Genomic DNA, 16,730 nt, shown 5'->3' with positions numbered 1-16,730 from the left:
CCACTGTCCACTGCATTATCACTACACCAGCCAACAGCAGCCATCAAGATAACGCCTTCAGCATTTTCTGATCTGGTGCCCCTATTGGCAGCATTACAGCAAAATAGGTTGTTTATCAGTCCCTTACAAAATGATACCAAAAAGGATTCATGAAGGTGTTCTCTGACTTGCCACCTCTATGAAGATTGGTCAAGTTTAAGCAAATTAAACTTCTTGGTTAAGGTTAGGTTGTGGTCATGGTTACAAGAGACAAACTGTTGCAAGGAGACATGATGCCAACCGCCTCCGGGATCAAAGTCAGACACTTTGTACACTCAACAATCCAGCTGACCTCCTCCCTGAGTATTCTTTCATGGCGGTATAAAGACATCACATTACTTCTGCCTTCTGAGTCTGAGAGAGGGCAATCATTATTTACATAACAAGAGGTTGTTTGTCAGGAAAACATAAGTTGTTTTAAATTACACACCATCAATGCAGTAGCTTTTTCTGAAAAAATACTATAGCATCTACTACCCACACTGAGTGGCACTAATAAGAATTGGCCAAACTCGAAATCAGTCAAACAGAACACAATTTTAGGATATTGACTTCTATAAAAAGAAAATATAAAAAGTAATCCACTTAGGTTATGGTGTTCTAATTAAAGAGCCAAACATAGTGTAACAAGAGTCTACAGCTGATGGCTTTGCGAGGCACAGTGATGGTTGCTAACAATGACAAAGTTAACATACTGATGTTAAGGAGGTATAATGTCTGACTTACTTCAGCATGTTACCATGCTCACGTTTTGCTGGTATTCGACCATAAAACAAATTAATGGACAATTAATTGACCAAAGTGATTACAATTTATCCTGAGGGGTGCATCAATGTCTACACAAAATACCATGATAATCTAATAATTGTCAAGACATTTCACTAAAATGTCAATCTCTGGGGAATATGAATGTCTGTACAGTACGCCAATCCATTAAATAATCTGGACCTAAGTAGTGGACCAACTGACAGACATTGTCATCCACAGAAAAGAAAATCACAGATGAATGCAGCAATATTTCATATACCAATATACCAGCAATATACCTACATTATACCATATGCATATAGACTTATACTGTCTAAACGCAGATTACAGGTCAGTATCTGGGCACAAAATAACAATATAAGCTATACTCATAAGATATTACATATTGTATGCATGATGGTGAATAAAGTGCAGCGATGGCACAGAGCAACACACTGAAATGTTGATGTCACTGCAATTGTGCCCATTTACTGGAGTTTGACACTATTTTAATGGTATTGTTCGACTAGCATTGCCAAAGCAGACAAGCAGTACAATCACAACAACATTAACTATGGCAGCTAAAATAATGAGCTCGACTGGAGACAACCATCCTAAAAATCTAATGTGTATCTTATTGATTTCCTGGCATGGAGTGGTCACAGTTAGAAGGTTTTGTGCAGTATATTTGTGTGGTATCTCTCCATTGTTCGACTGCTTTGTGTTGGTGTCAGCTCAGAAGGTCAGCCACTGTGTTTTGTAATGAGGAGGGCAAAATAATCACAGACTGGTCTTTCTCATTCGCCCACCCCACATGTCAAATTGGTGAATAAGGGCCTTACTTTCTGCAACAAGCTTGGTCCTGATACAGGAAAAAAGGGCATAGTGGCTGCTTTTACTCCCAAAATTGTGTCTCTATTATTCCAACTATTCCCCAGTCTCGTCTAAAGGTTCACCCACAAGCTGTGTGCCAGACAGCAAAATGAGCTGTCCACAAACACCCCTCCCTCTACCCCATCTGGCTATCCAAACAACAGCCAATTCAAGGATGGCACAGAAGGTGTGCAAACTACACAATGACTGATTATTTGGAAAAATACTATTACTAAATAGGCTTGCTTACAAGTTCACCTGCAGCAATGTAACAACATAAATGAGTATATAACATCTGTTTTAACAAACAAAAAGCTGCCACATTATATCACGTTTTACTATTTGACACTTTTTTCAAAAAATGTTTATAAAAGATTAAATGAGTATCAAAAGAGTTGCAGATTAATTTACTGTTAATTGACTAATCACCTTGTTGGTCAGTACTGCAAACACTTTGATGTTAGGAGCATCTTTGGTGAGCCAGGTTTGTGCAAACAAGAACACCAATCTAAGATTTCTGTTCTCCCTACCTGCTGTCACTATTTCTTGTCTCACCCGACTGTCTGGTCTGCATCAACATATTGTGTGTGTGTGTGTGTGTGTGTGTGTGTGTGTGTGTGTGTGTGTGTGTGTGTGTGTGTGTGTGTGTGTGTGTGTGTTTGTGTGAGCAGGATGGGAGTTTGTGGAGTGCATAATGTGTTATATTAGCTTTGTTAAACAGATAAGGAAGATTCCCCAGGTTCCACCTTATACACGAAAGCTGAGCTGTGTTTCACTTTACTGGCTCCCTCATTAGAGATGATGTGTGCACAACCAGAGTAATGGAGAATAATCTAATCATCACTCCTGAGAGAACTGGACACACAAACACCAATCCACACAGCTCTCCCTCTTTCACACACACACACACACACACACACACACACACACACACACACACACACACACACACACACACACACACACACACACACACACACACACACACACACACACACACACACACACACACACACACACACACACACACACACACACACACCCCAGAGAGAGCTGGACTACTCTCCCATTTGTTGAATAATGCATAAAGAGGCTTGTTGCCACAAGGAAATGATAAGCCTTACTTCTCATGGTATAGAGGAGGTTTAATTATCCAGTCAGTGTAATCACATAGAAACAGCTTCCCACTCGTCTTTTATTAAGCCTTTTATAGCTATTATAGCTGAGGGGCCACTCTTATGAATTATTGAACACTCTTGCAGTGCATATGTACATCTTAAAGCCTCACAGTTGCAAACTTTCTTAAAGGTAATGGGAAGACTAAACAAATGACCTCCACTGGGCTATCAGCTCTCTTTCATGTGGGAAGCAGGAGCCAAAAAAGGAGGCTGTTGTGTCATATGCTGTTTTAGGTCAAACACAGGCGGAATGCCTTAAAATAGATTTTTTTTCCTCTATGTTTTGTCTCTCTCTGGTGCTGCACAGATGGGTTTCCATTTTGCACAAGAGCGATGTGTGAAAGTAAATGATGCTCTGGTTGCTATGCTTACATTATACGGCTGAGACATTGGGCCACCCTGCAGACTGCCTGCATTCCTCACCAACAGCAATCAGCACTGAAATGAGTTTCATATCCTCTGTGTATACCAGTCAGTTCTGTTAAAGCTGATGCTGAGCTGAAAAACAAATCTCAAAACTAAATGAGAATTTCAGGCATATAGGACATAGGAAAAGTAGTATTCATTGTATATTTCTATATTAGAAAGCACACTTTCCATGCAGTATGGGCTCCTTTGTACGGACAAGCACTGTTACATCACAAGCAGTGAGGTAACAGTTCTCGTACCTCTCCTCTGTTACATAACCAGTTTGTCTCTGGTGGTGTCTACCAAAGGCTCAGGTGAGACCAGACACCATTATGTACAAGATAAAACAATTACTTCCTGCTTCTTCTAAGATTTGACAGTTAGAAATGGAGCACTGTAGCTATTGCACTAATGTGCTGTCTTGTCTGTCTGATGAGAACAGTTTCTCTGTTCCAGTGTACGTATGGCTTTTCCCTCCATGTCAGAACAGCTTCATGTACCACTCTCTCTGTCTCTCATACAGCTAGGAAGGCTGCTTTGAATATAAGTTGTATGCACTACCAGTAAATTTACACAGGACAATATCAAATTACAAAGCTCCCCTGAAGGGAAATAATATTTTCTTAACTAAGCTACCTAGAAAAAAAAAGTACAAACTACTTCATTAAAATGTTTGACTGTGAGGTAATTTAATACAAAATTAGAGAAGTGAACCATCCTATTAATTATAATTCTGTAATAACATAAAATGTTGAATGGTGTAGAGAGCCAGAGATGGTTTATGTTGCAAGACAGCTGGATTTGCAAAATCACTCATGAATCCATCTTGTCAGGCTTGAAGTTATGCACTTGTTTTGGACCAATCAGAATCCTAGAACTACTGGCATCTACGAGCGTGGTATATCGAGAAACGATAGCCCATGATGGATGATGCTAGAAAGATGGTTCATCCAATCACCTGCCAAGTATTTTTTGCTGTTTTCTAAACAGTTTCTAAGGACAGCTTCTCAGATGGTTTTGTGTGACAAACCATGTGTTGTGTCAGGTTAAGAGATGGTCACTATATCTACTATATCTCAAATAGATACTTGGAATAAATGTATGTTTTATCTTTACATGCAGGAATAAAATTAAATAAAAATGTGGCTTACATTTTTACACAGAATGAGGAGTGTTGATTTTGTCTCATATCTCTCCAATAAAATGCTTTGATTGGAAATAGGATTAGTGTAATAGTAAATGATTAGTTGACAAGGATACAAATATATGAAGGCAAAAGTTCATAAAGTAAACAATAATCAAATATGGAAGTGGTTGAATTCCTTCCAACTTATCCTATCCCAACCTACCCCAAATGTGATTATTATTAAAATCCTTCTTTTTAGACTGTGGCAAAAAAAGAGAAGAAAAATTTGCAATATTTTCTTTTCCTACGATTGCCCAGTAGCTGGAATTTGTTCCTTTTCAAGAATCCAAAATCACTGACAGATTATGCACACAGCATTTCACAGTAGATTGCTTCACCAGTGAAACCAAGAAGGCCTCAGAAGCTTTCTGTTTGTTACGGTCCAATCTGCCCAATTCTAAGCAGAACCCTTCTTGCCTGAAACATGTTATTTCAGCATGATTTTTTGACAACAACTAATTTGAAAGTTATTCACATGCAGTCAAAACACTCCTCCACACTGATGTCTTCATACCTGGATGCCCTCTGTGCCGGGCTGCTGCAGTAGTTTGACCGTTCGTGTGTGTGCTGTTTTTTGGCCGCGGCCATCGTGCCAGGTCAGGTTGCTGCCTCCGGCACGGCGTGGCAGCTGGTAACTCAGCTCCTCAGCAGACACTGTGTGCTCCAGGGAGGCACGGCAAAAACTGAAGCTGGACGCCGCTGAGAGGCCAGAAAAGAAGAGCAGGAACAGACAAAAACAGAGAGAGATTAGCAGAGGCAGAACATAGATAAGTGCTCACTTGTTTTTGTCTTTGTTTAAGGGGTTTTCATAGCCTACACATTGTCTATGAACCAAGCAACAGGAACACCAAAAAACTACAAAATAAATGATTGATAATCCTCTAAGAGCTTAACAGGCTGCATTCACTCCAGATTACACACTTTGAGTACTGACTCTCATACAGGTACAAACAGATGGCTGTTTGGTGATGGTGGTGGGCAGCAGAGCTACTCCAATATGATCTCCAATTATACTGAGTGCATATTCTCAGAGGCAGCGCATCATTTTTGGAATTGTGTCTCTCCTGCTAGATTAGTCCTTGATTATTTAAATCCTACATCATGAATATTTGATGTTTTTCCTTCCTAACCTCTGTCTATTCTTCCCTCCTTTCCTCTCAAGACTGCGTTAGTTGCAAGACAATGCCAGTGAAGCAGACAAGTTGTCAATGCACGATCAGAGGGCAGTTCTGGAGCTACAGGGCATCTTCTGCTGTTTACATCGAGTTGAACAGGCTACTGTACTGTGGTTGGTCATCAGCGGCAGTGGATTTATTTTTACCAGGGGAATTGCTCCCCTTACCTTGGCACTAATTCATTAGTAATGCAAGTGATAAAAGAGAATACTACACACACATCAGCCAGACATCAGAAAGAAGACCGTGGAGGGAAATGCTCAATGAAGTGTGTGAGAGACACACCTGGTTATGGTTGGCTTTCTGCATTTTCATAATTTTTTGCACATTGTGCAAATATGAAGTAGAGAAAGATGAAATTTAGTATGTCATTGATAAATGTAACCTGGTTTTTAACAGGAGTTTTACATGTGTGTACGTGACATCTGACAGTTAACGTAACACTGTGGTGAAGAAGGAATAGTGGTACAGATACACTTCAAATATACTGGAAGTGTTTCAAAAAATGTTGTGGAGGATAAAATCAGATGATTAAATACATATATACTATATGTATATGTACTGTATGTAAAGCTCCAATTTCCTATGGTAACTGGTTTCCTAATCTGAAATCCTTGGTTTCATGTAGTTATGTACTGTAAACGTAGTTAATGAGACAGAGACAGTACTGCTGATGAAAGAGTTAAAAGTGGAAGAAGGCATACTCAATGTTGCATTCATTACTTTTTAATATGAAAAAACTCTCTTTACAACAGAACAATGTCAGAACATTCTGAGAGAAAACCCTTATTTCATCACCCATGAATAACTTCCTAATTTCTTTTCCTCTCTCCTCAGATGAACACTTTTTCTCAACCCAGAAGTCTATTCAAGTGAGCGGCGTGAAAAGAAAAAAATGCCTGTCAGGAATCACTGATGTGTAACCTTTTGTGCCTCTCTCCCTTCGTATACCGCTTTCTCTCTCTGCTTCTGTCTCGTGCTTCACCCCTGCTTTCCTGCTTCTTATATGTTACTACTTCTGTACCTTTTTAAACAGCAGCATCTTCCTCGTTTCCCCCTCAGGGCCTCTCTCTGTCTCTTTCTAGCTGCCATGTTTTTGGGGTCGTCGGGACAAACCGAGCCTTGCCCTTATGTAATTACTGCCAGTCAGACTGAGGAGGAGGAGACAGGAGGAAGAAATGTGGGAAGCTAAGCGCCTTGCAGCCCTAAAGACCTGCCAATCCCATAGAAAGGAGACAAGGGAGAAAGCACAAAATCAAGACAGACAAGAGAGAGGGCGCAAGACAGAAAAAGAGCAGTGCTGTAAATTAACACTAGATCCATGCAAACTGACAGTAAACTGATCAAACTGTATCAAGATAAAAGAGCTCAGCAAAGAGGCGGGGAGACATGTTAATAGACCATGAAACAACTTCATTTCACGAGGTGCTAAAGACAGAGCTTTCCAATTATTACACAGACACCACCCTACACTATATAGACACCACTTTTAAAAGATGAAGAAGTGCAGCATCATGACTTCCATGTTCCACTGAAATTTCAATCTCTGCCATATCACCAGACCTCATCACCTCCAACAGTCATAAAACGAAGACAAAACGCTCATTCTGCAAGCTTTAATGGATTTGGTCAACTTAACCTCATGGCTTGGGATATAGCTGAGAATTTAAAATCGGCCAGAAGCCATTAAATATCCATACTTTCTAAAAGATGTGTCTTTTTGCAATGACATTACAATATATTCAAAAGTCGCAAAGGTTTAAGAAGTGCAAATATATTTCAAATGAGCCTGAATGAAAGGATATAGCTATGGATGGCCGTATAACAGTTCAGTGTCTTCAAATGAACCATCCTTACCATTCAGCAGCAGGGGTTATCTGTCACTGTCCCTTGTCTGTCTCAACACGCATTTGATCAGCCTGGACATGCACCAAATCTCCTCTGTCATATTCATCACCAACGGGTGTTGTATTATCTCTCGCTGCCCTTGCCGATGACTTTTATCACCTCCAGTTGAGGGAGGGGAGAGAAGACGCGGGATGATGGAGGGTGGATGGAAGCAGGCGGGATGAAAAGCGAAAAGCATGATATGAGTATTATGAGTTACAGTTAGTGAATGAAAAAAAAATTGCCCAGTGATGTGGTGCATTTTTAAAAGCTCAGAAATCTGTAACTTTAGCTTGACACGCAGAGAAAAGGGAAGAGGGAAAGAACTGCTTGAGGTACAGACATGCCAAAATCAAGGGCAAAGTGTCAGACAGGTGTTTTGTGTGCGTGTGACTGTTCAGAGGGTAGGTAGGTCAATACGACTCAGCCCAGTGAAGTGTAACCTCATATCACCTCCTCTTGACTGAGCAGCATATCTGCTGTACAGAGTGGCTGCTAAATCTCAGAGGTATTCCCTTTTGAAAAGGTAATTAAGCTGTTAGGTACGGCACCCAGTCTGTGTGGACTATTTTGCTGTGTGGGCTTTTTTATAGGAGTTTAATTTTTGCATAACCTTGGCACCAACTTCAGAGTGCTTCAGTGTGTGTGTGTGTGTGTGTGTGTGTTCACCTCATCCTTTCACATGAAGGAAGAGGCAAGTGGTCTGGCTAATCCACCTTATTTCAAGCATCACAGGGAGGGTGCGGTGGTGTTTTTCAGCAGCATGATATTGGCATCAGCTCACTCCCTACCAAGCACCTCTTATTCAACTCAAAGATAAAATTTCTATTTGCCGTCCAAGTTTTATATGAAACACGAAAGAAAGAAAGAAATCACTGTCATCCTCATTCGCCTGTAATCTGCAAGGGGGTGAAACTTCATCATGAAGTGATTTCATGCCTGTATAACGCCTTAAACCTCAGTCCTAAATATAGCATCCAACAGAGCAATACTACCAACTCCCTGTATGTTTAATACACCTACCAATGATCCAGATTTGTTGGTATGGGGAGAGGGGAAAAGCAAGGGGCTATTTACAACTCTACCGCTCCAACAGACCTGGTCTTAACCCAGGAAGGAGCCATGAAATTACTCCGTATTCAAAGAGCACAGGGGGGATCTGGTTGCAGTTTCAATAATAAATATAAAACCCAGGACCCCAGGTTTTTTCCCCATGATGCATTGCAGTCTATTATCCACTCTGACATGAGACATTGTTGCAGAGGCTGGGGCTGAGGTTTACCTTTCACAAACTATCAGTGTCATGGGAACACGCAGATAGGAAAATAGGAGTAAACAATGGACATCCACAACGCAGGCTGATTGAAGATAACAACACACCGACTCTCATTAGAACACGGACGACAGAAATGCCAACTAAATCTGTGCCTATGAATGTGTGTGTTAGCAAATGCCGGCATGCTCATGCATACGTGAGTGTGACTTGCAATGCCAGCACGAGGACTTGCACATCCACACATCTGTATAATCCCTGTCTGCTTTCATTTGGGCCAGTGGATCTGAATAAAGCTTCAGAGAGTCTGCATATGCAGCCATGTGGATGGAGGCTGAATTCTGGATTCAAACTGCAGGGCAATTATGGCTTGAAATGCACAGCGTAACACAGGTGGAGTTGGCATTTCCGTTATGATTCTGCTAGTCACAAGTCCCATCTGCACCCTGAGCAGAGAACACAGGCTGGTCTGAAAATACCAGCCAGGCCAAACTTGGCTTTCTCTCTTTAGGAAAATGCTGTGAAGAAACAGTGTAGGAAAGCGGTAGGTCGAGCAGCATTGAGGACAGGATGACTTTGATTCTCTAACTCTTCCCTCTCTGGCCCCCACCACACTTACGCAGAGACAGACAGAACTATTGATTATCCATCAGAGAACATACAATTATAGATCACTTTAGATAAAACACACACACAGACAGGCACTGGCTGTCATATCCAGTCCTGCTGAAAGGATCTCAACTCATATGACATGGTCATGCCCTTTTAAGAGGATGAAGAAATGAAGCCCAGGGTAAATGTAGGAACAGAAAGACGGAGAAATTGGCAAGATGACAAGTCACAAAAGAGAGAATAGACGGAAAAATTAAGCTTCAGAGCGGGGCATTAATATTAATTGCATCAGGAAATGAAGAAGAAAGAGGAAGGGAATAGCTGAGGAGATGAGTTTATGGAGATCATATGATTGTCTGTTGTTTCTCCCCTTCACAGCCAAGCCCTTGTATGATGACACGGCGGGACAGATTAAATCTCACTGACAATCGATAATTTAGAGCGAATGTCAGATGAGAGGAGAAGGAGGAACGGGATGAGGTCAAGTAATAGGATGTGAGGTGTGATCAGGCTTGATTAAACTGGGAGAAAGATAAAAGCAATGAGTGCCTTTACATATGCAACAGTACACTGGTTATCTAGTGTTTTGGTTTGTGTATGTTGCTTATTTATTGTGTATATTCTGGTTTGAGAGACCTGTATAAGCAACCTGATAGACAGATGATACTCTGATAGAAAACAGAATACTGCAAAACCCTTTGTACATGTTTCTGATTATTTTCTGCCATGTGTGAAGCTGTATCAACAACACAAATTACAGAGTAATAGCGAAACCACAAATATGATGAGAAATGATGCAACAATGGCTATACAAACTGAAATGAAAGTGAAACTCTTACTTCTTTAATGCTGTCAGCATTCAGGTGTCTGCATTTAATGCTGTCTGTCTACACTGTCAAAGAAAGATCATTCTTTATTTCAAAACTAAATCAAGTAAAGTGGTAAATGCAGCAGAAGTCAGACAGTCAAAAACAAAAGTGTGCTCAATCTCAACTGTTGTGACTCTGTTGGTACAGAAAACGAGTCCTGTTTATGGTTATGATTATGTATATAAGGATTTGAACAACCAGATTTCTCATGTTCCATGTACATTATATCTAGATTAATATATAAGTAAAAACTAAGCTAAGACTGGAATACAAATGTGCATGTATATGTAATGTTTCTCTTTATGAGATCTTTCAGCAAAACACTTAAATGTCAGCCTCCAGTCAAAAACATGTTCTTCTTCTTGTTCTTTCAGTTAGATGATTGAGCTTCACTGTGCAGATTGATGTAAGTGCAAAATTCGGAGATACGTTGTGTCATTGATTGAATGATGAATCATTGACTCAGGAGAGGGAGAGGTCATTTTAAGGATTTTTAACAAGGTAACAGAACATTTTTGTTGGAAAAAAACATGTCAGATACAATTTATTATTTCAATGAGATGACTCTGTGTTTGAAAACAGTGTTTGGAGGGAGTCTCTAAGGAAAGCAATATCTCCACATGTAATGCAACTCAATCCCCTTCTGTATTTTCCCAAGATTTGAAAGAAGCTAAATATTAGAGAATTAGGGATTTAGATAACACTGCTACAAGCTACTGCACTTATATCATGTAATCCAACTACTGACACTGTGCTACCGTCTACATACAGAAGAGCAACACAAACTCCAGTTAGCTGCATTTGCATAATGAATCATCATAGTGGATCTAAGAAAAAATAACGCATCAGTGTTTTTCTAATGAAGCATTAAGTGCCGGAGATCCTCAAGGGCAAACACTATCTGTGTGAATCTGCATGATCTTGTTTATGACTTATTGAATTATCATTCGATATATCAGCCAAACTGGTGGGGTAATCTGATGATTAATCTGTCCACACAGCCACTAGACTGTTATCATTCACAAGTCATGAAAAACTTTGACAAATCCATCTAAATTTGCCTAGCTTAGACTCAGATGGAATCAAATTGGATAGAATATGAAATGTGCAAAATTATATTGAAAAGGTCAAGCAGAAAGCATATAACTTTGTGCATGTTTAAACAGTTGTAAATCTCATAGTAGTACTATCCACGAGCAGGCAATCTAAAGGTTAGGCTAAATTGTATTTGATCTGATTGGTTGGACAATTTAGTACTGTGAAAGGTCAAATGTTTAACTGATCACACTAAAGATCCCATCCAAAATTTTACACTTACACTTGCAGATTCACAATTCAAGATTACAAATGTTTCAGAGTGGTAAAAGTGAGAGAATGGCACCATTGTGTTCTTCTGAATTACTGTCATTATAGCTGTCACATAAGAATAAGATTATTCTCTAGCTTTCAAATCTAAATGTACTCTGTGATCTAAAATGTCTTCACAGTTTGTCTGTCATGAAAACCGTCCTCTTCTGTATTCTACTGGAAAGAATCCCAAATGAAAGGGAAATAAAATGAACAGAAGCACATACAGTAACTTCTCAGCTTAGACAAGATTGGCTTGTTAAATATTTAGTGTTTGTTTACAGCTGTTCCCCTGAGTGGTAAAGTGTTCTGTCTGAGTGGATTAACGGATGTTTGTGTACAAAATATTAAAGCTCTGAAATACTCCATTTCCATCTTGACTTACCATCACAACCCTGATAACGGCACATGCAGAATTACAGCAAGATATAAGTAATTTAGCAGGTTACAACAAAAATAATGTCTGCAGGCATTTTAATATCAAATTGCAAAACTTTTCATTTGAAGTGCAATTCAAGCAAATCATTTGGAACCAAGAGCCATAAGCCAGATGGTCTGCTAATGAACTCTAAAGTGATTCAACCAATCAGACACATTTTTACTATTCTGTTTCTTTTTCCTCCTGAACTTGAATCAAGGACACCGTTTATCAAATGCAAAATGTGGTATGCTAGTTCATTGACTTCACAACACAAATACCTTCAGTGATAGCCTGCAAGGCCGTCCGGCAGGGATCCACCACACTCTGTGGGCTGACCATACAGAAACCAGCTCTCACATGATATCTCTTTGTCCATAAGTAGCTGGCCGCCATCTGCAGAGGTTAAACTGAACCCAGAAGAGTCTGGGTACAACATCACACTCATACATGCACAAACCAGCCAACAGTGATGAGAGCTTAGTTCATTGTGACTGCCACATGTGGTCTGTAAATCAATGCAGTGCACTCACACTGTGGCTCAGTGAGAGAACGGAATATGGAGGGGTTCAGCACTCAATACTTTATTGAGTGTCCTTAAGCCATGACTGCGACACAAGTACTCTACTTTGCTCATGTATGTCAATGTTTATAGACCTCTGTGACATATTAGAGTAAAAATGTCTGAGCAATGTAGCGTGGAAAAAATAACAACTGGTCAATAATACACATGTATACACAAACACACACACACACACACACACACACACACACACACAAACACTCACTCGCACAAACAAACACAAAGGTTATTGAGCACCAAAGGGTTTGCAAACAATGAAGTGAATAAATGACCGTTAGTTGATAATCTGCTCTACACACCATCCGTGCTTCCACACAAAGAGACCAGGATGAGGGGATAAAGGAAGATAAAGAGGAATGAAAAAGAGGAGGAAATAGGCTTATAGATGTGGGCAGAGGGCTGGTGGAAAAAAAAAAGATAAAAGTTAATACTCCACAGAAGCTGAGAGGTAAACAGAGCGAGGGAAAAGAGAGTACAGGATAGAGAGGGGGGTGGGGGGGGGTGGGGGGGGGGGGGGGGGGGGGGGGTGCGCCAATGAATTTGAAGCTAAGATAGATGGAGACAGCAAGAAAATAGCAGACAAGGAGTTAGTTTGTAGATTCGTAAACAGCATGAATGATCAGAAACAGCAACTCAGCAGCAGCGGTGGTAGGAGTGTAGGAGTGGAGCAGGTGGTGGTGGTGGTGGTGGTACTACTTCTGTCAGCCAACTGAAATATAACTCAGAGCTTTGAAGTTCTTAAAGTTTGTTGTGCTCCCGTGTGATTTGATCCAGGAGGCTGCTTATAATCTTTCCCTGAGGGGAGGCAACAGAGAGAAAGAAAGAGGAAGAAAGGTGGGTAGAAGATGCAAAGGTTGTGGCAGGGCACCGCACAGGAAGGCTTAGGCAATACTGCTGAGAGAGGTGAGTCGAGAATTGCAGCACCACCACTGGCAAAAACGATCAAACAGAGAGATCAAATAACACTACTCTATTTCCTCTCACACACGTTGCAAAGACGATTTCAACAAGCAACAGAAGATGTCAACTTTGCCAGCGCTCTAATTCCTTTTTAAGTGTGCGGTTTTAGCTTGAAAAAGATGCAACATGATTTTCTCAGCAGCGGTGGCAGCAGCAGGTGTCTTTAGTGGGACAGTGAATGGTATGGGTGCACAATACAGTCAGCCATGTTTGCAACAAGCCCTTCAGGAGCTTCCTTGTTTTTCAGTCTAACAGCGAGACAAATTAGCTCACACCTGGGGGCACTCGCCCATTCTCCTTGTCTCTGCATCCACTCTCTGCAACCCCATCTGTCTCTGTGGGTCTCCACAACATGCTGTGCTGATTGGGGGTCTTGTCTCGCCCAGCTTAATTGCCATGTTATCAGCTCCACTCCACTCCACACTGCCACTTCGCTTGGGCCTTTCAGTCAGATGGACATGCCAATTACTTCTCCTCCACACACGCACACTCGCTTTTGCTCACTCGCATGGTTTCCTGAGGCTGTGCTGTCAGGTTACATAGCAGACAGCAGCTGGTACAAAGCGGGCAGTTTGGGATGAAACAGGGAAGAGAATCAAAGCTCTTTGTAGAACTTATGCACACACGCAGACAAATACACACATCAGTACACATAAAGTCCCGGCAGGAGCTTCTCGTCCGGGCCGAGAGATCCCAAGGGAACCTAGCTACTTCCCTTTCCCTCAAATCCTTTACTCTGTACACACACACACACACACACACACACACACACACACACACACACACACACACACACACACACACACACACACACACACACACACACATTCATCCTCTTTTTCTTACCCTGCCTCACTACTTATTTACTTTTTTACCTTAAAAGTTCCACATTTTGGGAAATAGACTATTTTTTTCTATCTTGCCAAGAATTAGATGAGATGATCTGTACCATTGTCTGTATGTGAAGCAAGAGCCAGCAGGGGACTCACTTAATTCAGCAGAAAGACTGAAGGAAGGTGGAAACAGCTAGTCTGGCTGTGTTGAAAGATAAAAATAAAAATCTTTTACCTAACCTTTCGGGTCATGCTAGAAAATAATAATAATAATAATAATAATAATAATAATAAAAAAAAAAATAATAATAATAATAATAATAATAATAATAATAATAATAATAATAATAATAATAATAATAACATGTTAGAGGGCAAAAGTCAAAGGTGGGGTGAAAAGTTGTCCATCATAGAGAAAGGCAAGAGACAATAAAAAATTTAAATATGGGGATAGCAGCGTACGCTTTCAAAAAGTCTAATCTGGACTTGATTGTACACCTAAACTGACTAAATTGACTGAAATATTGACTTAGATTCGAAAGCTATTCAATCATCTGACAAGTCCTGCTGGTGGAGTATACTGGTCCCTTAACCCTACCAGCACGTCCATCGCTCAATATTTGACACATTATGTCTTGTTTATTTCATCTGTACAGACACCAAAATACTGAAACAAGTTATGGTTTAACATAGGGCTGGGCGATATGGACAAAATCAAGTATCACAATATATTTGACCAAATACCTCGATATCGATATTGCAACGATAATGTAGAGATGACTCTTGATGCTTTCACAAAATATTTACACAATGAAATGTTTGATAAATAATCATCGGTAATGTGGTTATAATGACAAAGTGGGTAAAAGGTAAATAACAGAACAGCTAGAACAGTCTGGTAAGTTAAGAAAATTACATTTTTACAGTAAAGACAACACTGATGACATATCACGATATTACGATATCCTAAATCTAAGACAATATTTAGTCTCATATCACGATATCGATATATATTGATATATTGCCCAGCCCTAGTTTAACAGTTATATGCTGGAACTATTTTCCTTAATGCTAAAATAAGATCATCTATTCAATTTTCATCTAACTTTGCAAAAATGTGAATAAGCATATTTCTTAAAATCTACTGGTTCTAACAATGTTTTGTCATCCTGGCCTTACAGTCATCCTGCTCTCATTTGAACAGCATCAAATTAATCAAGAATTATCTTGGTACCAAATTAATTTTTTTTTATTTTAATTGAGTCACATATCAAGAAAAAAAATTGTTGCCGAGAAAATAATTGCTGGTCACAGCTTCTCAATTTGTTGCTTTTCTCAGCTGTAAATCACTGAAATATTGAATATACCTTGTTTTTGCACTATGATCTGTTTGTTTTTTTTTAAAACAGCAATTTAAAGGTGGGGTCTTTAGAAATTGTCATGGTTATGTTCCACAATTTCACATTTTTATCGACTCAAAAAACCCTTCAAAGATTCATCAATAATGAAAATATTTTTTAGTTGTTGGCCCTTTCCAAGATTGATTCAAAACACACCAAAAACACACAATTAACATTTATATCTTATTCTAAATAGAATCAGCATCTAATAAATATTTCAGTGCCTCTTTCTCAGTGAATCTGATCACACAAGATTCTCACTTATTACTAACTGCACCATCCAAAGCTACAAAAGTAAATCTCAAATCAAATTTAAAAAACTCAAATTGTTACAGTTAAAGTCATTAATAAGTAAGTCATTAGTAATTAGGTGATTTAGAAATACATTTTCCTTATCAGTTTTCTGTGGGAAATACATCACAGAACCCCATCAATGTCAAGTTATCAGCTCTCTGATAACTCACCTAATGTTGACTTCTAAATGACACCAGATGTTCCGTAGACAGAACTATGAAGTAGAGACTGCCCTAGGCTCTTCTTACAGAGACACCAATTAATCAACCTCAGTGTTTTTGTGTGTGCATTTATCGGCCTGTGTGTGCTTGTTAAGGCTGACACTGCAACCTCTCATGGTGTGTGTCACCACTTTTTCAGTAATTCTCTTCCAACATTGCAATGCCAAGCCAGCTCTCATTCCTCCTCCTCTCTCTCTCTCGCTCTCTCTCTCTCTTGCACTCCACCGAATCATTTCCTTATTATCACCCAGCTACTCAGGACATCACAGACAATCACACACATGTACAGACACACACACAAACTTAAACACACTCCAATTATTCCGCAGACACATCACGTTAACAATGGGGCATTAATAGCACATGCATGAGCAATCCCATTTTCTCTTTTTTTCTCTTTCTATCGCTCTCTCTCTCTCTCACACAC

General features: G+C 39.9%; 1 protein-coding gene across 1 annotated transcript in view; it reads right to left on the bottom strand.

Moving 5' to 3' along the window:
* The window catches only part of LOC133987665 (sterile alpha motif domain-containing protein 10-like), a 33,461-nt gene extending 19,508 nt beyond the window's left edge, over positions 1-13,953 (bottom strand). The window contains exons 1-3 of the mRNA XM_062427109.1: positions 13,831-13,953; positions 12,294-12,408; positions 4,946-5,130 (exon numbers count right to left, since the gene is read on the bottom strand). Of these exons, the coding sequence (XP_062283093.1) occupies positions 4,946-5,130; positions 12,294-12,408; positions 13,831-13,953 (423 nt within the window). The remainder of the gene's footprint in view (positions 1-4,945; positions 5,131-12,293; positions 12,409-13,830) is intronic.
* Positions 13,954-16,730: the final 2,777 nt, after the last annotated feature.

Source organism: Scomber scombrus, chromosome 10, assembly GCF_963691925.1.
Source record: "Scomber scombrus chromosome 10, fScoSco1.1, whole genome shotgun sequence".
Taxonomy (NCBI): domain Eukaryota; kingdom Metazoa; phylum Chordata; class Actinopteri; order Scombriformes; family Scombridae; genus Scomber; species Scomber scombrus.
Note: the sequence above shows the minus strand (reverse complement) of the source record. Positions and strands in the feature narration are given on the sequence as shown.